The sequence below is a fragment of the Dipteris shenzhenensis genome, chromosome 32 (assembly GCF_047967505.1).
Source record: "Dipteris shenzhenensis isolate YYH24624 ecotype China chromosome 32, Dip_SZ_1.0, whole genome shotgun sequence".
NCBI lineage: Eukaryota > Viridiplantae > Streptophyta > Polypodiopsida > Gleicheniales > Dipteridaceae > Dipteris > Dipteris shenzhenensis.
This window is the reverse complement of record NC_141627.1, coordinates 30,612,168-30,639,523: the sequence shown is the minus strand read 5'-3', so window position 1 is coordinate 30,639,523 and position 27,356 is coordinate 30,612,168. Positions and strand designations below refer to the sequence as shown.

General features: G+C 42.8%; 1 protein-coding gene across 1 annotated transcript in view; it reads left to right on the top strand.

The window, feature by feature from the left end:
* LOC147880595 (CRM-domain containing factor CFM3, chloroplastic/mitochondrial-like) overlaps window positions 1–23,694 on the top strand; it is a 93,405-nt gene extending 69,711 nt beyond the window's left edge. Inside the window, exons 10-11 of the mRNA XM_087371281.1 lie at window positions 21,759–21,889; window positions 21,992–23,694. Coding sequence (XP_087227407.1) covers window positions 21,759–21,889; window positions 21,992–22,384 — 524 coding nt within the window. The 3' untranslated portion in view covers window positions 22,385–23,694. The remainder of the gene's footprint in view (window positions 1–21,758; window positions 21,890–21,991) is intronic.
* Window positions 23,695–27,356: the final 3,662 nt, after the last annotated feature.

Sequence of the window (27,356 nt, the reverse complement as noted above, 5' to 3'; positions counted from 1 at the left end):
GTGCTTGGAAAGCTTTCAGAAGCTTCCAGAGGATAGGAAAACTCAGCTGATTAGTTATCTCAGAGGGAGTGCAAGCAGAATTCAGCAAATTGATGCGGCTAGTGGATTGGATGGAGACATATGACATGCCTATCACTTGCTCCACTTGGATGGGCATTCCACTTCATGTTATTGCAATTCGAGATGCACGTGAGGATGCCCTAGATTTTAATGTGCTTTCGAGAGGCAGGCTATCCAGATCTTCAGATCACATTTTTCTAAAGAGAGCATTTCAGCCGGTCAGGACTGTAGGCTATGTGGAGATTGGTTCCGACTTTCAATGGTACATGGATCCTAATTCTCTTCTCATTTTCTTGGGATCTTGGAAACCATGGTTTTATGGATGTGTACCCATAAAGTTCCTACAATGGGACCCAGGAGAGTGGGAGTGGGTTGACAAAGGGCACTGAGAGAGGAGCCCCCCCTTCTTTCGTTACACATGCCATGAGATTTCACCTCAATATAGAAATTGGAGGCCCTCCAGAGCTCTTCATTGGGATGCTTTTAATATTTCTGCTGATCTGCAGAAAAGTTTTTGGAGGAGACTCTGGATATCCCATAAGAAAAGAAAAAATCACTCTCTTTTTATGGCTTTCTATTCATGGTGGGATTGCAGTGAACATGTGGAGATCCAGGTTCGGGGCTGTCCTACTTGCTCCCGTTGCCATGCTGCTTTGGAGACTATTCAACATTGTTTATGGGATTGCAGACAGGCAAGGGCTAGATGGAAAGGGGTTGCGAGGATTTTCAGTCTTTTGCACAGGCTCTGTTGCTTGGCTTTCCCTTTCGGGGCCTCAGGTCTTCTTTGAGAGGCAAATGGAAAGAATCCAAGCATGAAGCAAACACTTGGTGCAATTTAGGGAAGGAAATTTTTCAAATTACCAATGAGAATAATTTGTATTTTGATGTAAAAGAAGCAATGTTCAAAGAGCACAGCCTTGGCAGTGCGAGGAGCCTATCTTAAGCAATTCATCTAGGGTTGCTATCATGCCACTTAGCTTTAGAAAGAGAGTGACAAGGTTTGGATCCTCTTCAGAAGGATGATCTTTGTAGTAGCCATCTTTAGCTGCATGAGTACATCCCCCAACCATGGCTGCTACATTGATCGTCTGTTTGTAAGAGGATCCAAACCTACTCACTGTCTTTTTAAAGCTATGTTACATGATAACAACAAGAGATGCATTGCTCTTGCTGCTCCTTTTGCTTCCTAATCTGCTGATCTGCTGGATGTATAGAATGCCCCCAAGGGGCTCCAAAATGGCCGACTGCTGGCCCCTTCAAGAGAGAGTTCATGTGAGAAATAGGTATAAAAGCCGATTGTTTTGTTGCAATTTGACCATCAGATGATGAATATGAGAATGCGAAGTTCTAGGTTGTCAAAGTTGTGGATGTAAATAGGGATGGTCATGGGAGAGCTATGGCATTTTGATGTGCGGGTATATTCACATACATATCCGGATATATTTTACTTTATTATCAGACTAGGGCGAGGATATTGATAGACACTATACATACATTGATGGCCATCTTAAGGGGTCCTTTCAAGCAGCTTATGCTAGGAGGGCTGGTTCCTTAGGGAATGGAGGGACTTCCCCTTCTTCTCTGAGTCTTCCACCGGGTTGAGATGGCATTTTCAGCCTCACCTGAAGGTTCATGCACGCCATGATGTATCAATGCATTGAGCTTGCTATGTGGGTTTTATTCATACTTAATGGAAGTCTATTTTTGCACCTGAAAAAAAAAAGATAGGCGTAGAAGAGGTGTGGTGACGTGTGGACAGACTGCATAGATTGAAGCAGGCTAGAAAGGGCTGGAGCACTCTGGAGAAGATTCAAAGGTGTACAACAGGATGCCAATGCGGGATCCCTCAATATTTAGGCCCACCCAAAGCGCTCGTCCTGGGATCAAGGTGCCAAAACCGCACACATGCTGTACAAGAGGAGCGTCAATGGAGGTACAGACACCTCCACTCCTCCCCTGCTCGCCAATCGAAGGTTCCCAGTAGGTGTGGGAGCGCCCTGTGAGGACCTTCCCACACTTACTGGTCTGAGAAGCCGAAAGCTTGTGTTCCTGTAATAGGAGCACATCTACCCTTCCCACCAAAGCTGGCTGGAGCTCCTGTTTGAGCATCATCTTCCTAGGACCACGGGTTCCAGATGAGTGGAACCCGTTGACGTTCCAAGAGATAATGCGTATACTCATGAAGAGGAGAGATGGGCCACAAACAGCTGTCTGCTTGCGGTCGATGTCGAGGTGGTCGGATTTTTTCCGGTGTGCAGACGAAGGCGCTTCTGTGAGGGTTTCGAGGGTGAGGCCGGATCATCCGACCCATCCTCTAAAACCTTCAGCAGAGGGGAAAGGCCCTTCGTCCCATGGTGGTAATCTCTCTCTAACCAACTCGAAGCCTCAGCCAGAGAGAGACTGTAGAAGCCCGCTACCTCTGAGGTCCTCCAAGGGCGGAGCCCTTCCGCGTATATCCACTCCAAAGGCAGACGAATGATGACCAAAAGACGAAAGAGTTTGGCGCTGCGGCGCCATCTCAGACGTGTTGGAGATAAGTGCACACTAAGTGTACTATTTCCTAGTCTACATTTGTCTAAGTCTAAGTCTAGTCTTTATGTCTTTATGTCTTGAGTGTGTGCCATGTGGCACTTCTACAATTATCCCATAAGCACTCTTGCTTTATGTCTTGTACTTTGGCCCATATATTCATGGGTCACATCATTGTAATCTATCAGTCTAGCTTGTGTCTTGTCTACACTCTTCTCAAGGTATTTCTTGTCTTTCAGTCTTGTTATTTCATTTCCAGTTTCTAGTTCTAGTTCTTGCTTCCATATTCCAACAAGACGAATGTGTCCCTCCCTCCATTGCTGCTGAAGAAGCTCCGCTGCTCTACTACCAATCCAGTCCTGTACCTGCTCCTGGGACTGAGAGGAGAGAAGGGACGAGGTGAAGAGGAGGTCGAAAAGGGGGGGGGGTGTGCAGGATAAGGGCGGGGGGAAGAGAAGCGACAGAGGGGAGAGAGAAACGAAGGCGGAGGAGGGGAAGGAAAGGAGGAGGGAGGGTGGCGCAGGAGGAGGCGAGGGGAGGAGAAACGACAGCGGGGAGGGAGAAACGTAGGCGGAGGAGGGGAAGGAAGGGAGGAGGGAGGGTGGCAGCATGGCGCGAAGGCGGAGGAGGGGAAGGAATGGAGGAGGGAGGGTGGCAGTGCGGCACGAGGCGAAGGAGGGGAAGGAAGGAAGGGAGGAGGGAGGGTGGCAGCGCGGCGCGAGGCGGAGGAGGGGAAGGAAGGGAGGAGGGTGGGTGGTAGCGTGGTGCGAGGGAGGTAGACGGGAGGGGAGCTGGGAGCATTCACAGGAGCGTATAGTACAGTAGCTATAATGAGAATAATTTTCAGCTCCTATCATATGGGCAATTGAAAAATGCAATGCAACAACTCCTCCTTGTAGATGCTAAACGAAGAGAGAGAGAGAGAGTGTGCAGTACAGGACGAGTCGAAGAAGAAAACACGTCAACTTAGATAGATAAGGTTCCCAAACACAAGTACAAAGTACTTGTATCTAGGCCTAGGACTAAGTGTCCTAGGTGTCATATAGGACTAAGTGTCCTACATGGCATAGTAAGCACTAACACAATAAGTACCTACACTTATGCCTACAAGGCACATACCATGGCCTATAGGGCATCACTAGAACCATCAAAAGATGGCCTACAAACCCCCCTCCATGGGATGGGCTGAAGTACTCTGGAAACGTCTCAGAATACCTGGTAGTTTCTGGTCATGGTGGCACATGTTCATCCAAAAGGATATAGCCACCTATGAATGTACAAGGAATGTTAGATCATGTAACAAAGGGAACCAAGTTTAAAGCCTGTCGGAAGACTTCGAACTTGGGACGAGGAAGTGCCTTTGTAAACATATCTGCGATGTCCTCTGTGGGAAGATAGGACAACTCTATGTCGCCTGCTGACAACCGCTCCCGAACATAATGATAGTGAACTTCAATATGCTTGGTACGCGCATGAAACATTGGGTTACGCGCAATGGCCAAAGCACTCTGGCTGTTAGTGTAGACAATAGTGGAGGATGTCTGGCAAATACCAAGATCTGTAAGTAACTGTCGAAGCCAAACACACTCTACTGTAGCGGTGAAGGCTGCCCTGTACTCAGCCTCACAACTAGACGTGGCAACTGTCGGTTGCTTCTTGCTGAGCCAAGAAATACATGAATTGCCAAGCAAAAAACAATTGCCAGTATGTGACACTCTGGTGTCAGAACATCCTGCCCAGTCACTATCTGTGTAAGCATGCATGGCCATCTGCTGTGAATGTAGCTTTGCAAGAGCTCTATAATTGAGATGGCCCATTCTCTCATGCCACAGGTGAGTTTCAGCAAGCTGTGAATCTGAAATAGCCAATGCTTCGGTATAAAGTGCAGCTACATGATGATCAAGGTGATAAAGTCCTTTTCGCAAAGTGCCAGTGAGAACTATGGCATTGTCATCACGAAGATCATATACTAGGCATCTGTAGCCATCAAAAATTACTCTGAAACCTGAAGTAGCAATTGCTGAAATTGAAATCAAGTTGACTTCAATTCCAGGCACAAAAAGAACATTTGTCAGAGTGACAGGATGGCTGGTAATGGATGTGAGCTGCACATCTCCAACTCCTTTTACAGCATATGAAGCATTATTGGCACATGTAACAGTCCCCCCTCGAGGTGCATCAGCTAAAGAGTGAAACAACTGTCTGCAAGATGTGACATGCTTGGAAGCACCACTATCAAAGTACCAGGACTGAGCATCATTAGAAATAAAAAGTGCATCAGCTTTGGAGGGATCAAATGAGTAATGGACAGCCCATGCCCAATCATCCTGAAGAGCATGTGCATGTGAAGCATCTGATGGCTCATGGGATTCAATGGCATGTGAGGCATCAGGTTTCAATCCTGCTTTCTTTTTCTCCGAAGCAATGCGCTTCCTGCATTCTGAAATGTCATGTCCAGGCTTGCGACAATAGTTGCATCTTTTCTTCTTTCCTTTATCTGCTGTATTTTTAGATGCAGGGGAGGAATTACAGCTGCTATGTGTAGAGGAATTGCAGCTGCTATGCGCAGATTTTGGCTTGTTCATATGCTTGGAAGCCTTGCCTCTTCCTGTTTGCTGTGAAGCAAATGCATGATCAGGAATAATGGCTTGTGTGTTAGCTCTACTTTGCTCTTCCTGCAAAAGCAAAGTAACAAGCTGATCAAAAGAATAGTGGTTTGGATTACCCATGGCCACTAATCGAAGGGTTGTAGCAAACCCTTGATATGTATTTGGTAGTCCATTCAATGTAGTACTGACAAGCTGTGAATTTGGCACCACTTCATCAATGTTGGCAAGCTGTTCCATGAGGTCCTTGACCTTTGTCAAATATGCATCCATTGACTCACCATATTCACTTCCTGTAATTGCCTTCTCAAATATGCAACACGAGCTTCATTGCGAATCTGATATAGAGAAGCCAATTTATCCCAAGCATCCTTTGCTGTCCTGCAAGAACAGATGTGTGGAATAATGATTCTCTTGCATGATAAAGCAATGCATGAATGTGCATTTGCATCTCTTGCATCCCATCTAGACTGTTCTTGAGTTGGAAGAGCAACAGCAGGAGTGCTAGAGGAAGAGGCATCAGGAGAAGTACCACTTGCAGAAGGTGCAGCAGTAGAAACAACCACTGAAGGATTGGCTGGCCTCAGATCAGCCCCAGAAACAATATTCCACAAATGCTTTGCAACAAGAATATGTTTCATGAGATAAGACCACATCGGATAGTTGGTGCCATCCAACTTATCATCTTCACGAAGAACTCCAAATAAATCTTGATTATTCCCAGCCATAGCAACTGTGATAACTTGTAAAAGACCTGAAAACCCAAAAGCCTCAAGGCTATCACTGCAAAAAAGCTGGCTGTCCAAAAATGATAGCAAATATCTTCAAATTTCTGATCCAAATCAAAGGGCAAATGCAAATCTGACCCAAATGTGACTGTGACAGGCAATGTTCACTGCAAAAACAGAAAATTTGGCAAAAGCCCCAAATTTATTTAGGGCAAATAAGCCAAAAAGAGGGCAAATTCAGAAAAGCCCCAAATCTTGCTGAAATTTCGCAAATGTGACCCAATGTATGCAAATCTGACTCAATGTCCTGCAAAGGTAACTGAATGTCCTGCAATCTAATTTAATGTACCGCAATCTGATGCAAAAACAGCAAATTTGGCAAAAGCCCCAAATTTATTTAGGGCAAATAGGCCAAAAAGAGGGCAAATGTGTGAAAGCCCCAAATTTTGCAATGTCCTGCAAAAGCCCCAAATTGCAAATGTAGATACCACTGAAAGTAAATTCGCACTTTGAAATTGTACAAAACACTCGGAGCAGGTACAAGCTGTACGGTCAGCTGTTCTCAAAGTACACGTGTACGGAATGCAGGTACAAGTTGTACGACGGCTGATCCGCAGGTGCACGTACGGAGCAGATGATCGTACGGAGCAGATGAACCTGTACAAAGCAGGTACAGTGCGAGTACACTTGTACGGAGAAGAGCGTACGGCTGTCGCAGATACTTATTCCGTACGGCGGGAGTATTAAATACAGGTACGGAAGGTAGTACGGCAAAGTACAGCAAAGTACTTAATGCTTGTATGGAAGTACGATGGCGCACTGCAGGTACGGCGTACGGCGAACTGCTCACCGTACGTACGGCGAACTACCACTGAAGGTAAGTGATGACGCAGAGTACGGAATACGTACGGAAGGTACAGCGAAGCAGGAATGCAGTACAGCGATGCAGCGTGCAGGTACAGCGCGCAGGTACCACTGAAGGTACGACGGAGCAGGTGCGACGGGTACTGAAGGAATCTGTACGAACGTCCGTACAATCGTACGGATTGTACGGATGGAGCACAAACTCTTGAAATCTGTGCGTGATGCGGATCCGGAGGCAGGGGAACAGGTCTAGTAGCGCTCTGATACCACTGTAGATGCTAATCGAAGAGAGAGAGAGAGTGTGTGCAGTACAGGACGAGTCGAAGAAGAAGTCACGTCAACTTAGATAGATAAGGTTCCTAAACACAAGTACAAAGTACTTGTATCTAGGCCTAGGACTAAGTGTCCTAGGTGTCATATAGGACTAAGTGTCCTACATGGCATAGTAAGCACTAACACAATAAGTGCCTACACTTATGCCTACAAGGCACATACCATGGCCTATAGGGCATCACTAGAACCATCAAAAGATGGCCTACACTCCTCAAAGCTGCCTTACAAGGTATATGGCAAAACAATGAATGCTTCCAACGTGGGGAAAAGTGGGCAGCAAGGCACGGAGAGGTTCCCAAAATAGGGCTCTTGGGGAGAGCCAATATGTATGTGCTTTTGAAGCTTCTTCATGACAAGTATGCTAGGTGGGATCAAGACATACATGACCCCGGTGGTGCCTTAACTTATGGGGACAAGGACTATCTTATTTTTCCTTCTGATCCGGGTGGAATACGTTTCACCGTTTTGTAGCAGCAAGGAGCCTTTGTTTCCAGCCACCACTTGCAATTTTGAGGGCAAAATTATATTGAGCGGGGATGGTTGTAATGAAGGCCAAGATCAGGCTGAGTAAGGGAGGGTTAGGCCTCATTTGGCTTAGGGGATTTTTAGGCCTAGAGGGGGGCAAAAAGGAGATATAGTAGAGGGAGACTATATAAGTCCACCTCCACACCTTTGTAGTCACTTTTTGATGTGACATCTAATCCTATCTACTCTCCTTTCCTCCTTCCTGCCTACGCTCACTCTCTCTCTCTCTCTCTCTCTCTCTCTCTTTCTCTCTTCCCAACTCCCTTCTCTCTCTCCTACCCCTTCTCCTCCCTTCTTCCCCTATCTCTCTCCCCTTCTGCTAGTCTATCCCCCTTTCTCTAAATCTGCCCCTACCCCCTTTTCTACATGAGTCCTACACATTGCACAAACAAATTCCAACACTTTAACCTATTAGAGGTTAGTGAAATGTATGCATTCCTAGTTCTTGGACTAATTCTAGTCCCTTGTGGGCGTTCCCACAGTTCTCTTTTTAACAATGCAGGGCAAAAGTAAAACAATAAAACTTATTCCTGGTTAACCAACTTCACCATTTTTTGACCGAAGTCAATTCTAATAAAGATTACTCTTTATTTTCTTGGGAGAAGTCCCAAATGGTGACATCCCTTCGACTTCTAAACAATTGTCCACAACTGAAAAGCTTCTTGATACAACTGTAAAACTTGAGGATACTCTGAGAAGAATTCCTTATCTACCCACTTGGCATCAAGTGCCGAATAATTCTTAAACTTGACAAGGTATTTACAGATAACCTTGCCTCTGGGTCCTTTCTTCTCTATATGATATACAAATTTGTTTTGGTTGGAGAATCGCCTCCATCCCTACCACCTCAGGTGGCTCTTCTTGAACTGGTTTTGTGGGTTTTGGTTCATCTCCCTTCGGTGCTTGTCTGCTGCCGTCTTTTTCTTTTGTTGAGATCTTTCAATTGCTGTCCGTACTTGAGAGAAAGCTGTATCTAAGTCTTGGACATACTGGTCGGCTGCAAATAACTCGTCCTTTGTTCTGAGCTATGAATAACTGGTAGAATCACCTTTCCATAAATAACTTCGAATGGGGCTTTTCTTGTGGAGCTATGAAAAGTGTTATTGTATGCAAATTCCACAAGAGGAAGATACTTTTTCCATTGGACCTTCTGCTCGGATGCATAACACTTAAGAAGATCCAATACCGTGGATTTGGCATTCTCACCTTGCCCGTCTGACTGAGGATGAAAAGTCCAACTTCGTCCCCATATTATCAAATAATGCTCTCCAAAATAAACTAGTCATCCTGGGAAATTGGACCTTCTACTCGGATGCATAACACTTGAGAAGATCCAATACCGTGGAATTGACATTCTCACCTTGTTCGTCTGACTGAGGATGAAAAGAAGATGAAAAGTCCAGCTTTGTCCCCATATTATTAAATAATGCTCTCCAAAATAAACTAGTCATCCTGGGGTCTCGATCACTAACAATCGACTTAGGCATCCCATGGTGCTTGAAGATCTGTGCCAAAAACAATCGAGCCATGTGATCTGCCTTAATAGTTTTTCTTACTGGAATGTAATGGGCTTGCTCGCTGAACTTGTCAATGATGGTCCATATCCCATCATTCCCGTCTCTGGATCTGATGCTTTCCCATGGTTCCTATGGTATGGGCAGCAGCATGGGAAATCCTAGGGTCTTGTGCCTATCATACTTGGCACGTAAGACATTCAGTTACAAACTTGTGAATGTCTTTCCGCATCCCTGGCCAAAAGAAATATCTCTCAATGGCCTGTGTAGTAGACAGAATACCTCGATGCACTGCATAAGGAGGAGCATGACATTCTTCCAAAACTTTGGCTCGCATGTCTCTAGTCACACAAAGATGATCATCTTTCATGATAAATCCATCTTTCAGTCTATACTGGCTGGATGATACTCCCTGCTGAATATTTCTCATGGTCTCTTTTTTTTTTTTTTGCAAAAAGAGACTTCTATTAAGTATTAAAGAAAAACCGTTAGAGCAAGCTCCATACGGGATACATCATGCAATGCACGAAAAGCTCAAGAGCCAAAAAGAAAGGATTGAGGCTGATAGTGCCATCTCAATCCGGTAGAAACCTCTGAGAAAAAGGGAGAACCCCTCCAAACTCGAAGAAATATAGTCCTTCTAGAATAGGCTGCCCGTGAAGGGCCCTGCATGCTAGCCCATATGGCTATCAAAGTGTGAACCGTGTCAGTCCAAATACCCGTGAACACCTGTAATGGGTGTATCTGGGTACCATCCAAGGCCTCAGTACATCTGGCTCTCCAAATGTGCCAATTCTCATGGTCTCTTCAAAATTTGGATCCTGTAAATAAAGCTCTTTCATGGCCTCCAAGTCCCGGTGATATGCTATGGTGACGTTTTTTCCTTTAGGCCTTCTAGATAAAGCCTTCATCATGGCTGAGTCTGCCCTTCACCTCCGGAGTACCGACAGAAACTCAGTACGAAGACTTTGTATAAATGGATGCTCAAGTATGTGTGGGTGTATGGATTTGTATGTGTGAGAGGATATTTTTATACTATGGTCTACACCCACTGTTGGGCGCTGATGACGTCAGTGTGGATGTCATAGTAGCTAGTCCCTGCTATGCATGATGGAGTTTATGGTTTTCAACCTTGTGAGTGACTATCATGAGATTGAAACTGCACTATGTTGTGTTTTTAGAGGATGAGTTTGGGAATGTTCCTGGATTCATCTAGGTATATGCTTCTGCCGTATTAGCGGACATGCAAATTTCACCTCGTGAAGTTTTTGTCCAAGTTGCGTATCACAAACCTATGCTTTCCTCTTCAAGCAGATCACGGGAATAGCACCATACTTTTCCTCCCAGCCAACTCTGCCAAGACTCACAAGCAAGAGAGAGATAGCTGTCGTCGAAATCACGTAAAAATCCACATCCTTATCTTCTCTCACTAGCCTTGACAGACCCCAAATCCCTAGATAGATCTAGATGCCACATGTCATCCATATAGGGCCTTCCTAATGCAACATTTCACCCCTCTCTTGGGATGCATTTAATTCCTTGCCCCTAGGCACAATCTTTGCACTAGGCCCTTGGTCTCAGATCTATCTAGTCTGGTGCTATCAGCCCTCACCTAGGACCTTGACATTAAATCCCTCCCGATCATTTACATGAAGCGCAAACACATATATTACAGAGATAGATCCAATAAGGGAAATGTCGACTGATTCTTCCAAGGTCATGCTACCTCGGCTAGAGCGTAACATTCCTTCCCTCTTCAGACATCAGCGTCCTCGATGATAAAGTCTGGGAACACTCTCCGCAACTGATATACGGATTCCCAGGTAGCTTCGGATAGAGGCTGACCATGCCATGCAACCAACACCGTGGGTATCTTCCGATTTCGTATTTGCATTGTTCCTCGGTCCAGGATTCTTGTTGGTTTGCGCCTTGCAATATCCTCTATCTCCTGAAACAAAACCACACCTTCGATTAGTGAGTCACCAGTATGTAGAAATTTCTTTAAACGCGAAACATGAAAAACCGGGTGCACCTTACACCCCTGTGGCAATTCTAATTTATAGGCTACACTGCCTATTCTCTTTAGAATTAACCACGGCCCACAGTATCGAGGTGATAACTTAGCACACTCTCCTGAAGTCAACGACTTCGAGTGCGACGGAATTCTGAGAAAAACTTTTTCTCCTTCTTCAAATACTCTTATAGACCGATTTTCATCCGCATACACCTTGGCTCTATCCATAGCCTGGCGGATATTAGCTCTCGCAAGTGCTAGCATCTCCCGCATCTGAACTACAAAGTTCGCGGCACTAGGCACTTTCTGAGGTACTCCAACTATAGTCGGATTGGCTGGTCTATAACCATAGTTCAGCTCAAATGGACTGAACCCGGTAGATGAATGTTTTCGATCATTGTAGGCAAACTCCAACAATGGCAACCACTTGTCCCATGTATGTTGCCTCAATGACACATATGCTCTCAGCATATCCTCTAAAGTCTGGTTGACTCTCTCCGTCTGACCATCCGTCTCAGGATGATCCCCACTACTCATTCCCAACTCAGTCCTTAGTGTCTCAAATACCGCTGTCCAAAAGTGACCGGTAAACCTGACATCTCTGTCTGACACTATGGATCTAGGTAATCCATGCAGACGGAATATATGTCTAATAAACAAATCCGCTACTTGCGGGGCACTAATAGACTCTCTAGTCGGAATGAAGTGAGCCATCTTGGTTAGACGATCAACCACCACAAGGATAGAATTATACCCTCCTTGCGTTGCAGGTAGTCCTACAATAAAATCCATGGAAATGCTCTCCCACTTACTTAGTGGTATTTCCAAGGGCTGTAAAAGTCCGGGTGGCTTCACCCACTCGGCCTTACTTACCTGACACGAGAAACACCGTGTCACATATTCATGAATATGCTTTTTCATCTTTGGCCAAAAGAAATCTCGCTTCACGAGATCATATGTCTTCTCGACACCTGGATGTCCCGCACACGGGCTATCATGGCATTGTCGAATGACTCTCTGCCTGAGATCATTCTGACCAGGTACTACAACCTTGCCATTTCTAACTAGCATACCATCCCTTATGGTATATCTTGCATAAGTTTGGCCTTTTCTGGATGCCAGGTCATCCTTTTCACTTTCCCCGGGTTTTAACACATGAGCTTTAGGCCATAAGCTCTGGACAAACTCGTCCACCTTCTGAGTTTCTCTGATCTCGGTCATTAGAGCACTCTCTAATACCGTGAAACTCAGGTTGTGCATAATGCGAGACAACGCATCAGCTACCTTATTGTCTTTTCCTCTTCGGTACCGAATCGTTAAATTAAACTCCTGCATGAGCTCTGCCCACCTAGCTTGGCGGCCCCTCAAGTCAGGCTGTTTACAAAAATGTTTCAGAGTATCATGATCTACATCCACATAAAACTCTGAACCATACAGATAATGCCTCCATGTTTTCAAAGCATGGATAACTGCATACAACTCCAATTCATGAGTTGGCCAATTCCTTTGAGAGGGAGAAAGCTTCTTGCTTTCAAAGGCTACTGGCCTTCCCTCTTGAAGGAGGACTGCTCCTACCGCAATGCCACTTGCATCGGTTTCTAGGAACAACGGTTTCTGGGGATCAACTATTTTTAACACCGGTCCTGAGACCACAGCTTGTTTTATGGTGTTAAAACTTTCCTGTTGATTCTGTTCCCAAATAAAAGGTACTTTATCTGAGGTCAGATCAGTCAATGGCGATACTATTTCGGAATATCCTTTGATATGCCTTCTATAAAACTGGACAAATCCCAAGAATGATCGCAACGCGGTCAGACTCTGAGGGATTGGCCAAGTTAGTATTGCAGCCACTTTCTTCGGATCCATTTCTACCCCCTGTGGAGTAATTATGAACCCTAGATACTCAAGCCTAACCATACACAGTATAGTTTTCTTTTTATTCACATAAAGACTGGCTTTCCTCAAAGTACTGAACACTATCCTTAAGTGTTCATGATGCTCAGTAATACTTTTACTGAATATCAAGATATCGTCAATAAAATGTACTACGAACTTTCCGATATACGGACGTAGTAAATCGTTCATAAGCATGACGAAGGTCGCTGGAGCATTGGTAAGTCCGAAGGGCATCACCAAAAACTCATAATGACCAAACCTGCTTCTAAAAGCGGTTTTATGCACATCCTCGGCTCTAATCCGGATCTGATGATAGCCGCACTTAAGATCTATCTTGCTGAAAATCACGGCTCCATGTAATGCATCTAGCAAATCATCAATCCGAGCCATCGGATACCTGTGCTTAACAGTGATATTATTCAATGCTCTGTAATCTATACAGAGGCGAAACGTATCATCCTTTTTCCTCTTTAATATCATTGGTGAAGCAAAAGGTGAGAAACTTGGTTGAATCTGCCCCAACTTGAGGTATTCTTCCAGTTGCCTACGCACCTCCGCTTCTTCAGTAAAACTCATTCTATAGGGAGGTCTATTTACAGGTTCTGCCCCCGGGATCAGTTCAATCTTATGCTGAACTTTCCGCTCTGGAGGTAACCCATAAGGTAGTTCATCCCTAAAGCATTCAGAGAACTCCTCTGTTATAAGATTAGCCAACTTGGCCATCTCATCACTTTGCGTAACATCAGTGCTAGTCGAAGAATCATTCACCGACTCTACCGATGCGGTGCAAAGGTATAAAAACTCTACTTGAGCCTTTCTGATTTCCATTACGGAAACCAACGGTCCCTGAGGTATATCTTTTCCACCTCGCAAGACATAAAGCACATCATTCATCTTGAATTGATATACGTGCTTTTTCCAATCAATGGCTGGATTCCTCCTAGAATGCCACGCCATTCCCAGGGCTATATCCGCATGAGCAAGCTTGGTTATTTCAAAATCAAGCTTCTCAGTATAGTCCTGAATCTGAAGCTCCAACTGGGTAACCCTTTGGTCCCATACTTCAGTTGAACTTCCATCAGCCATCCTGACTGTATACGCATAGTCAGATGGACTTGTCTTTAATTTCAGCCTCTTCACGAGCTTGGAGTTAATCACATTGTGAGTTGACGCTGAGTCAAACAACACAATGACATCATGACTGGCCACTTGCCCTTTCATTTTGATTAACTCCGTATCATTGAAGGCTGTATACCCCGTTGCTGCGGGCTTAGATAGGATGTTATCAGGTGCACTCGTCACTAACTTAGTAACAGACACACAGAACAAACAAGGTACTAACCTCTGAGAAGATCCCGCTAGCTGAATCTGCATCTCTTCCGCTCTGGGACTTCCCTGCATCTCCACGTCGCACTCTGAGATCACCATCTCAGCCATCCGACGGTCTTTATTACGTGGACAATCTCTCCACTGATGAGGTTGAAGGCAACCAAAGCATAAGCCTTCTCTCCTCGCTTTTTCCCTTTGTTCCGGGTTCAAGGGAGACTTAGACCAAGCCCGGGCTGCCATTGGAGTTACTTTTCTCTTCACTCCAATGGTGGTACTTGGTTTAGGAGTTTCAGCCGGTCTCGCCTGCTTGGCTTGACCACTCGGCTGCGAACCACTCCCTTTACTAGTCCACTTCTTCTTAAACCCAGATTTCTTCGGATACCCATACTGGGTTCCGACCTGTGCAAACCCACTTGGCTTGCTGCCCTTGGCATCCTCGTAGTTCAAGGCTATAGCTATTGCATCATCTAGCGTGTTCGCGTACTTAGCCCGAACTTCCATTTTTATTCGGTCATTCAATCCAAATATGAAATCTTTCACTTGGATTGATTGAGGCAGGGGTTCGTCAACCTTCATTACACTCTCTCGAAACTTATCAGTGTATTCTGCCACTGATAAATTTCTCTGACGCAGGTTCCTATATTGATCCCAAGCTCGGGATGCCTCGTCAGGAGGTAAGAAGTGTTTCCTGAACTCTCTTTTAAACCCCTCCCAGGTAGTGGATGCTATACCGTCTTTTTGTTGTTTAATCCACCACCGATCCGCCGCCTCACTAAACATATGGGTGGCCTCGCGGATCTTTTTGATGTCATTTCTGATCTCACAAATGGCGAACGCCTCGTCCCATTTGTGTAGCCAGGTCTCAATGACATCGGAGCTACGGTCGTTCATCCGACCAGAATACTTTTCCGGTCTATAATTAGCAATGTTTGGCACCTTAGCCTTCCTAGGCTCGACCGTATGGACACTAGACTCCGGTTCCATTGGAGCCTTTCCCTTCTCTTCTCGAGAAGGTCTGGCAGACATACTCTGGAGTGCTCTCCTAAGTTCGGACTGCCCTGCATTGGCTTGTAACTGCTGTGCTAACAACTGTTGCAAGGCATCTTCCAGCAATGCAATCCTGCCAGATAACGTATGAGCTACTGGGCGCGATCCCTGCTGGGTCGGCCGGACTCCTGATTCACCAGGGTCCCTCCTGGAAGCTCCTTCTTCTGCTTCCATTTGTTCAGTAGGTGTTTTGTTTTGGGGCTTTTTTTTTTTTTTTTTTTAAACACCCCTAGAACACTGTATTTACAAACTGATGCAATTCAGTGTACTGACACTCTGAACACAATTCCCTATACTAGGGAATTCCTGCAATCCCACATTCACACTGATCAAACATTTAATACAAGCATATCTCACAGATGGCGCTTTTCCCTATACTAGGGAAATTCCTGCAATCTGAGTCCGACTGAAACACACAGGCATAATCTGTTCAAGCATAATTTATTCTTGCCATAGCATCATCAACTGCGACCTCTGATGACCAAGAAAATCTAATTGCTTCCGACAAAACAGGAATAACGAAAACCAAAGGAAAATAGATGGAGTGCTCCCTGGAATTCGAATCCGGCTGTTTGCAGCCTGCACGTACGGCCTGCTGGCAGTTCTAACAAATCATCCGTACGCTGACTGTATGCGCGCCAGAGAAACAGTCGACTGCTGTTACCAACTGTTCTCCACGGGTTTCCCTCCGTCAGGTCCGATCAAACTATGCCAAGTGCGGGAGGGCTACACTCAGACCCCTCGTCGTCACGTCATCATAGTCCATCGCATGGAGGTCAGAATCAACGGAACCCTCCTGCGCTCTTCCTCCATCGTTTCGTCGAGTCACCTGCGTATCCCATTCCAGGTCTTCCGTTGATCCGCCGTCAATCACCGACTGCCCACATCGAAGGATCTTCCTGTCATTTAATCCTTGCTTACGTAGGTTCGTTCATAGCTCAGCGCCCTTACGATGGATACCAACTATTACGCATCGCCTAGCCTGTCCAAGGTCTTACGCTCCACACCTGTCCCCTTTGGACTCTCCGCTGATCAACGTCGACGGGCCTTACTAAATAACATCAACAGTCTCACTTGAAAAGCCTCCGTTTGCTAATTCGTCGATCGGCGCTCCGCAGATTCTTTTTTTACGTCCTCTAACCTAGGCTCTGATACCAATTATCACAAACCTATGCTTTCCTCTTCAAGCAGATCACGGGAATAGCACCATACTTTTCCTCCCAGCCAACTCTGCCAAGACTCACAAGCAAGAGAGAGATAGCTGTCGTCGAAATCACGTAAAAATCCACATCCTTATCTTCTCTCACTAGCCTTGACAGACCCCAAATCCCTAGATAGATCTAGATGCCACATGTCATCCATATAGGGCCTTCCTAATGCAACATTTCACCCCTCTCTTGGGATGCATTTAATTCCTTGCCCCTAGGCACAATCTTTGCACTAGGCCCTTGGTCTCAGATCTATCTAGTCTGGTGCTATCAGCCCTCACCTAGGACCTTGACATTAAATCCCTCCCGATCATTTACATGAAGCGCAAACACATATATTACAGAGATAGATCCAATAAGGGAAATGTCGACTGATTCTTCCAAGGTCATGCTACCTCGGCTAGAGCGTAACATTGCGGCCTGCTAGTATTGTGATAATTCTTTCTATCTTAAATGGTGCGTTGTCCTATCAGCTAGATTTAGATTTAGATGCTCGTTGGGAAGAGACTAAAATGAAAATGTTTAGACTTCACAAGCAGTTGTAGCTTGAATGAAGAGATTTTGGACTACCTTTTGATTAGCCTTCTCCTTTAGTGCTAGCCTTCATCATGGCTGAGTTTGCCCTTCACCTTTGGAGTGCCGACAGAAACTGAGTACGAAGACTTTGTATAAATGGATGCTCAAGTATGTGTGGGTGTGTGGATTTGTATGTGTGAGAGCATATTTTTATACTATGGTCTACACCCACTATTGGGCGCTGATGACGTCAGTGGGGATGTCATAGTAGCTAGTCCCTGCTATGCATGATGGAGTTTATGGTTTTCAACCTTGTGAGTGACTATCATGAGATTGAAATTGCACTATGTTGTGTTTTTAGAGGATGAGTTTGGGAATGTTCCTGGATTCATCTAGGTATATAAAAGCATCCACAATCCTGTTTTGAGCTCCTGGAGTATAAACAATCTGAAAATGAAAATGGACAGAAAACTTTCCCACTTCATTTGCTTTTTCGGAGATCTTGGTGGGAGTCAAGAAATATTTGAGACTGTGGTGGTCGTTCTTGACTGTAAAGTCAGCTCCAAGAAGATAATGCTTCCAAATATTTAAAGCATGAATAACTGCTAGCATCTCTTTCTCATAAACACCCAAAAGCATCTTGGCATCACGCAGCCTCCTACTTTCATAAGCTATAATCTGACCTTCTTGATGGAGGGCAGCGCTCACACACTCTCCACATGCATCGCAGTCCACAAACGGTTTCTGTAAATCTGGAACAATGAGAATAGGCTCGGTCGTTAGCTTTTCTTTGAGAGCATTAAAAGCTGTCCTTAGTCTTTCTCCCCACCTGAAAACGACAATTTCTTGGTCAAGCCATGTAAGGGGGCTGCTATATCAGCAAAGTGTCGGATGAAGTGTGTGTAATAGGAACAAAGACCAAGAAAGCTGCGTACTTCATGTACCAAGGTGGCCATTCTTGTATAGCTTTAATCTTGGCTGGATCCATCCTAATCCCTTCCTTGGAAATAATGTGTCCAAGATAATGAATCTCGTCAAGAAAGAATTCACTCTTTTTAATAAAAAGTTTATGATTTCCGAGTTCTTGAAACACAGTAGCCAAGTGCTCTTTGTGCTCTTCTTCTGTTTTAGAAAAGACCAAAATGTCATCAAAGAAAGTGCCTGTAGGATTTGAAAATTATGTCCATCATACGATTGAAAGTGGTTGGTACATTGGTAAGCCCAAAAGGCATCACCAAAAACTCGTGAAGTCCAAAAGTGGTCCGAAAAGCTGTCTTATGGACATCTTGTGGGTGGATCCTTATCTGATGATATCCACTTTTTAAATCAATACGGCTGAAAATCGTGGCCCCTTTCAGTCTGTCCAAAATATCATCTATGCGAGGGATTGGAAACCTGTTCTTGATTGTCATTTGATTAAGAGCTCTATAATCCACACAAATACAATAAGATCCATTCTTCTTTTGAACTAAGAGCACTAGTGAACAAAAGGGTGAGGAAATGGGCCTGATAAGTCCTTTGGAGAGGAAATCCTATACGTGTGCAATAATTTCTTTAGTGTGGGCTGCGCTCATCAGGGGCTCACTTCTTGGAAGGAGCTCTATAGCATGATCTTCAAGTCGTTCTGGAGGAAGCTCTCCTGGTAGAGAATCCCAAAAAAAATCTTTGAAAGATTCTAGAAACTGAATCTTTTCTTTCTCTAAAGAATTTATTCCCACTTGTTGAGGGTCATCCTCTTTCTCTTTACCAATGACCATATACACAGAAATTGCAGACTTTATTGATTTAGCAATGGAAATATTTGATACAACTGGAATGGTCTCGCCTTTTCTCTTGGCCAAAATCTTGTGTTGCTTATTGCGATGCACAAAACTAAGGGTTCTTGCTTTAGAATCAAGAACTATGTCCTTTTTATGGAACGACGGCATACCCAAAATAGCATCATAATGCTTAAGTTGTGAAACATAAAACTCTTCATGGTCTACATAGTCGTGTACATGAATTCTGAGTTTTCCAGTCAAAGGTGTGACTTTCATTGGATCCCCTTCAAAAACATGCTCTGCATCCAAAGATAATCCCAATTCTTCCGTCTTAATTCTACCTTGAATAGTTTCTATTTTGAAATATGCTGCAAAACCTTGCATGTGATACATCGCTTGTACGCTGGTCTTGGTGTCTCCTTAGCTTAATAAACCAAATTGTCAACATATGCTCTAGGCAACACAACGAGATAAGTGTATCGAATTGTTTGCATCTTTTAATTGACTTGACAAAGATAGATGCAAACTGCTAAAAGTTGAGAAAATAGCTTTTTGGCTAAATAATAAAGATCATGACATTGATTCTAAAAAGAAAAGATACACAAAGGTCGTAAGTGTTGAAGATGTTTGCTCTTGGATAGATTTTCTTTTAGATAATATTTATATCATGAATTTGAGTCTATGCAAAGTCTTATTTCTATCAATACTTGCCTTATCATTTTACATAAGCTTACCCAAGTTAGGTGTTTTATAGATGATTTATTTTTCCCAGATGTTCTTGACTTTCAAGACTTTATGTACAAAGACGCTTGTGCTTTTAAAGAAGGAATCTATCCTCATGACTCTTGTGAACTGAACTGCAATTCAATAGGGGATTCTTGTGTTTTCTTAGATCTTAGAATTTTTCAATCTACCATAGGATTAGAGGTTGATATATATGATAAACGTGAACAACCTTAATGCAGTGGTTGACACATTATAAAAATGCCTCACATTGACTCAAAAATTTATGATTTGACAAAATATTGAGTCATTTCTTCTCGATTCCATAGATTTTCCCGCCTTTGTACAACCAAGGTGTTGGGGTAAAGGCACATTGCCACCCCTTTATTAAAGATATGACACCTATGACTGTCTTAAGACAGTCATAGGGGGAAAACCTAATCCTAATAAAACTTAAGAGTTTGTGGTGTGGCTCATCACTACACACCCGCACATTTGGAGTCTTCTCTCTCTCTCACTCTCTCCCTCTTGTACTTCTCCCACATTCCTTCCCCCTTCAACTAGTATCAGAGCCTACCCCTCCCTCTCCACTCCGTCTACCCACTCCCCCTACCTCTTTGCCCTAGTGGCCAGCAAGGCAGCAGCGCAGGGCAGCGCAGGCTGCAGCGGGGCAGTGCGGGCTGCAGCGGGCAGCGCAGGCAGCTGCAGCAGGGCGGCGCATCGCGAGCTGCAGCAAGGCGCATCGAGGGCTGAAGCAAGGCGGCGCATCGTGGGCTACAGCAGGGCGGCGCCGAGCAGCGCACGCGTGGGCAGATCTGGGCATCGCGCGGTCGCGCCGTACAGTTGTACGGACGTACGGCCATCCGTACATCCGTACGGACTCCGTACCTTCACAAGGAGTCTTTTATCACTCATTGTATTAATTTGGTCACTTTACTAATACACAAGGGATATAATCCAAGAAAAATAATGAAAAAAGTACGCACAATCTTAGATATGAAGTCTTTTATCTATGGTGTCTTGGTCTTAGGCATGTTTAGAATGATTGAACATAAGCTGAAAATAAAAAGCAGGGAGCTAAACATCCCACTTCTCTTTTAGTTTCAAAAGAGAGTTTGATTGAGTATGCATGTGCTTTCTAAGTTAGGAGTGTAATTTTGCTTCTTTGTAGGAAGCAGTAAGTTTCAAAAGAGAGTTTGATTGAGTATGCATGTGCTTTCTAAGTTAGGAGTAATTTTGCATCTTTGTAGGAAGCAGTACGCAAGTGTAAGAGGTTCATTTAGCTCTTTGTGTTGTAACTAATTCATTCATTTGTAAATTATTTCTTTCATTCCTACATGAGATAGAGAGAGAGAGAGAGAGAGAGAGAGAGAGGAGAGATTTTATTCCTGTCTTTTGATCGAATTTGTTTCTTGATTTCTTTGTTTGTTTTTGCTTAGTCACTTTCTTCCTTTCTTCTTTCTTTCTTGCTTTTCTTTCTCTTTTGTTTATTATTTGACGTATTTGAGTATAGACTCCACGGGCCTTTAGAAGCCCAGTATAGTTGCTTATGCTTGGGCACTGATGACGACATACTGTTGCTTGCTTGCTAAGTATGCCTAACTTTTGTTTTTCAAAAAACTTTGTTACCTCATTTTTCTTCTCTTTCGTTTTCTCTTTCTTGACTTTAGAACAACAAAAATATATATTTGTAGGATTGGATATATTCTAGTCTTACAAAGATATATATTTTAATTGACTTGGGCGAATTTTTTTGTTAGTAGCTCAAAAAACTATAATTTTATGTGCATCAATTCTCAACTGAAACTGTTTAGGTATGGAATACTGAAGTGAAAAAATTCAAAAGGTATAAGAGCTTAGGGGTGTCTTCGTTGTTTTTTATTTTCCTTTTGGGGTACACAGTATGTGTTCGTGGGTGGTCACGTGTGTCATGTGTATGTACAGGTTCGCCCTTGTGTGCAACTCGTGTCTATGTGCTGATATTGGGTGCATGCATTTGCATGTGAGCGTGTGTGCATGAATGCCTTGGTGTGTTCATTGATCTGCTTATTTCACATAATTTTTGCAGCGAAATGTAACTGAATTTTTAATTAATGAATTTTGCAGGGAGTGACAATGTTTTGACAGGACTGGCAAAAGCTATCCGTTTATACTTCTTGGATCATGCACTCGTGAAGATTGGAGTTAAGGGTAGAGGTCTTGGGAAATCCGTCCAAGATGTGGCTTTTGAACTAGAGGTGAACATTGGAATGCATTAATTATCTGCAGTGTACTATTCTGAAGATGTTAATTGAAATTGCAAGTGGAGTTGCCTTACTCATGCAGTCATCTTTTTGCAGGACTTGACTGGTGGAGCTGTAGTCTCTCAAGATGCCTTCAAAGTTCTTATGTATCGGGGTTGGCCAAGTGGTCAAGAGATGCCCATGTCTGATATATATGATGTATTGTCTCCAGAATTACGTGATGCTTTGGAAGAAGAAGAAGATTTGGAGAATGGTTATGTTGATGATGACCATACTGTTCAAGATGAAAGTGATGCTCTTACTGAAAATGATGAAGAGGAAGAAGACGAAGACTACATTGTGGGAATGCTTTCAGATGTGGATAACTCTTCAGATTACGAGGAAGAGGGGAATGATGAACTTGAGGACATTTTGGGATCAGATTCAGATTTGGATGAGGTTTCAGAGGAGGGGGCACATGAAGGATTCCCTCAATCAGGTGATGCATAAGGTATGAATCTGATGTTGATACTTGCTAAGCAGCTCTCCTGGATATTGCTGGCTTGGAAACATCTGTCCAAAGGGAACTCGCTTTTTTTTTGTGAGAGTTGGTTCAAAGAACTGGACTCATTAAAGGGAGCTGAACAGAGTAAAGACAGTTTGTAGAGGTCCCGCTTGACTGATGGTGATTTCAAGGAGCAGGGGGATGTCAACCTTGTGCTCGATCTATCTGTAGGTTTTTCTGTGAGACACAGCTGAGGTTGCATGGAGAATGATCGACTCAAACCAAGGGATGGCAACGAGGGCGTGTCTGTCTCCAGGTGATTGAAGTGTTGTCAAGCATAAGTGCGTGCTTTCTTTGGGTTTGCAAATACAGGAGTGGAGTGCTGGGTTTCATGAGAAAGTTTGCCTAGCTTTGAGCAACGCACTAGTGAACCAATTTAACGATGCCCTCCATATTCGGACAGTCTTCTCAAAACAATTCTGCAAATACATACTTTGTTTCCCCAAAAGGAAACAGGTAAGATTTGTTATGAGGAAGCTTTGGTACAAATTGTTTGATTCATACCTGAATCAAGAAACATTATCATGAAATGCTAACCTTGGTATTTTTGCAAACTCTTTAAGAGATCGAGGGTGCTAAGATTTTCATGCTCAAGTATATCACGGTGAACGCTCATTGAAAATGATGGGAGAAAGTAGCTTTGAATGTTTGTGGTGATCAAGATGTTTAGGAACATACATATATTGCTACATGTGGATGCCAAGTGCTTATTTGCATTTGCGAGAGAGAGAGAGAGAGAGAGGGAGAGAGAGAGAGAGAGTGTGTGTTTATCAAAAGTCTTCGAAAGACCAAACAGTCTATGAGACTGAAAGAATCTGATACAAAGAGTTGAAAAAGTAGAGCCTCTAAGTGGGCATTAAGAAGAGGATGTGATGTGGCATCAATGCGATGGTCATCCAAAAGCTGGGGGAGAGGGCAAGCCTAAGAGGGAGCACGGTATGTACGAGGCTGCAGTGGCATGAAGCCTTTGATAGAGCGTTGAAGAGGGTCGGCATGTGTGGTCTGGTGCGGTATCCTCGCTATGGCCGTGTGTTGGACAAGTGCTACTGTTATGTGCCTCTGAAAACAGTAAGCATGGAGGGAAGTTTCCTCAATCTAATATGTGCCTCAACCTGTTCGCAGTCCGTTGTTACTAACCCACATGGTTAACTCTAACCCAATGTGGTCAAAGCTAACTAGCGTGCCAATTAATGCAGCATGCATTGGGTTATTAATGCAACATGGTCAATGTTACTGTAGTGTGGTCGACGTTTAATGCGGTGGATTTTTAACCCCTCGAAGACTACAGTATATTGCAGTGTACGCTCTGTTAAGGTTAATGCAACGTGTCTCTCCCAGACTCTGTCGTTGAAATGGAAAATTTTGAGATTTCTGAGCTTGTGTTTGGTGTGCTTGGGGACTACTTTTCTACGTACTCTACCTACTTATAGACTCGAAGCAACAAAAAACAACAAGAAAGAACAATTTTTGAAGGAAAAATTGGATGTTTTGCAAAAAGTGAGTTTTCTCCATTCAAACTACTTTGAAAATCACCCCTAGCATCATTTCTTAGTGTTTTTTTTAGGATTTGCTATCACACACACCTTAGCAATCACCTATTTTTACAAACTCTGAATACTATAAAATACAAAACTACTTCAAAATCACTCCAAATGATTCCAACGTCTCTCTTTCATTCACACCTTATATACAAAAAACCAAAAGCTTTTCACTAAGCTTACTCAGTGTTGGGCAATGGGTGTGTGATAAGAGAAGCAAATGCCATGCAAAAGTGCACCTAGAACTCCCTGACAATAGCGCTAAAAATGTGTAGTCCACTAGTGACTCACATTGTCATGGGGATCTTGTAGGAATGTCGATGGAGTACTCCTCCAAGCTACTCTGGGTTGAGAGCAATGCATGCAAATGCCTTCCACTAGTGTTACTCTAGTGACTCTCGGCTTGTTGTAATCATGAATTCATAAGGAGAAGAAGAGAGCAGGGAAATGTAAGTGGAGAAGGGAGATGAGGAGAAGAAGAAGGGAAGAGGAGAAGCAAACATGGCGTTCACGAAAGGCACTTTGACAAAATAAGAGGCTACTCCCATAGAGAAGAAAGAGAGCTTGTATGTCAATGTGTGCAACGAACAAGTGAAGACCGAAGTCAACCATTTGGCCTTTTATGCATGCCACCTTTTGAAGGGAGGGCCAAACTATTCCCTTTATACCACTCTCCTTTTCTCATTCTTTACAATCAACTTGGGCCTATTTGTCTCCAAGGCACAACTCTAGCTATACGGTCTTGCTACTATCCATCAAATGACATTACCACCAACTAATGTAGTTAACATCCTTTCAGTATGGAGCAATCCTTGGTAATTCAATCACTATGAGGCTGATCTTCATATTGCCTTAGCCATATTTGGGCTTTGATCTTCATTAGAACCAAACACTATTGCGTATGAAGTGGGTAGCATTGCGCACAAACTAGAAACAAATGGAATATTTCCTTCTCTTTAGAAAAAATTGAGAGTTTTTTATTCACTTTTCAAATAATTACCACATAGTATCACGATGAAAAAAATAATATATTAAAAAAAGGTTCAAATTTTGAACAAATTATTATTGTGAATTTGTTAGAAATGCATAACTTTCATCATTCTTCAAAGCACAAAAAAAAAATAGATGGCTTTTCTGATAATCACAACATTTGAATCCTTTAGCAATTTTCTAGCATATTATAACTTAAAATATTATGTAATTTTGTTATTTTTGCAGAACCACAAGCATTTAATATAAATGACAGATATCCTCTAAAAATTTATAAAGTTGTTATAAAGCTGGAATAGGAGAAAATGAATTGTCATAGTGTAAGAATGTAACCATTTTGACTCAACATTCATGAGGTAGATAAGACTCAACTATTTTATCAAATTAGATAAGACAAGTTTCAATCTAATAAATTATATATATATATATAGTGGTTTTATAGAGTCAAACCAATCTTAAAATGCAACATTGTGTCTTTCATAACAATATATGCAAAGAATGGGAAAATGCTTCTTGCAGTTTTATATAAGATCTTAAAATTTCTAACACCATCCTACTCCCACCACTAATGGCTTTCCAAACCCATGCCTGTAAATAAAACAAGCTCCAATCCAAAGAAGTAAGTAGAATAAAAAGATTCCATTTTGATGCCTTTTCAATTTCAAGCAAATTCTTTTAAAAGCATTCTTCATTTCTTTAGTTTTAAATTATGTTAGTAAAAAAGAAAAGAGAAACTTATTTATTTTATTGATTATGATCAATTCTCACGCAAATCTCGAGAGTCTTCATGCAAATCTCATGAGGCTTCACGCTAATCGATCCTACAGATCAAGTTAGCGTGAATGCCTATGCTAATTCGATCCAATGGATCTGATTCGTGTGTGGGCCTATGCTAATCCGATCCTTGGGATCAGATTAGTGTGAACTACATGCTAATCCGACCCTTTAGATCATATTAGCCCACATGCTCATGCTAATATGGTCCTAGGATTTGGATTAGCCTACAAGCTGATACAAATCTAGTCCCCAAGATTGGATTTGCATGAGCCTACAGGCTAATCCGATATCCGGGAACGGATTAGCATCGATTTGCATGCTACTCCTATCCCTGGGAATGGATTAGCAATCCATTCCTAGATTTGGATTTGGATTTGCATGAGCTTGCAAACTCCAATCCCCAGATTTGGATTTGCATGAGCTTGTAAACTCTTCTGATCCTGGGGATCAGATTAGCATGAGCTTGTAGGCTAATCTGATCTCCAGGAATTGTATTAACCTGGAAGCTCATGCAAATTCTATAACTGCATGCTAATCCGATCCCAAAGGATCAGATTAGAGTGAGCCTTAAAATATGAGCCCTTAAATTATTATTTTTTTAAAGGGAAAAATATAATTATTAATTAAAACCTTAATATTTTAATATAGAAGAGTCATTTGTGATCAAAGTACGGTAAATTTACTCTTACCTATCTACATGCAAAAATAATATATGGTTAAAAACCACACCTAAGTGCTTAAACTTGACCAATAATTGTATCAAATACAAGAAAAGTGCTTTTACACTTAAAAAGTCTAAATCAATCATTTCTTATCTTTCAAAATAGCAAAATCGATAAGCCAATAGCATGAGTAGATGCCTCGTGACTTGCGTCTTGATTTGATATGCTACTTGACCTACTTTCAATTTATAAAACGAAAGTTATGGTTGTTTGAATTTCAGTAGTTTCTCAAGAGCTTCATGCAGTTTCGATCCCACATATCGCTTCTATGCCCATTTGGGCAAAATTTCAATTCTGGAAACGAAATTGCATGCAGGTAGCATTCCATTCTGATCCCATGTATCACTTCAATGCCCATTTGGGAACAATTTTGATCCCCAGGATCAGAATGGAATGCATCCTGCATGCAATTTCAATCCTGCATGAAGCCCTTGAAAAACTATCAAATTTCAAACAACCATAACTTTTACTTTATGAATCGAAAGTAGGTCGTGTAGCATAACAAATCAATCCGCAAATCACTCACGAGGCATCTACTCATCTTATTGACTGACCCATTCGCTATTTTGATATACTAGAATGATTGATTAAAATTTTTTTAGCCGTAGAAGCACTTTTCTTGTATTTCATATAATCACTAGTCAAGTCGACGCATCTAGGTGTGGTTTTTGACCCTACTTCATTTTTGTATGCAGATAGATAAGAGATTTATTATAATGTGCTAAATTTAAGTTTTCTTCATTGACATTATCTCAATGATACTAGTCTCCTTTTTGTAAAAGAATCACTTTTCAATCAAGATTTTCTTATCACTGTAATTATATTGAAAAATAAAGTAAAATAATAAAATCTCAACATTAAATTTTAATGGAATAATAAATTCACAACTT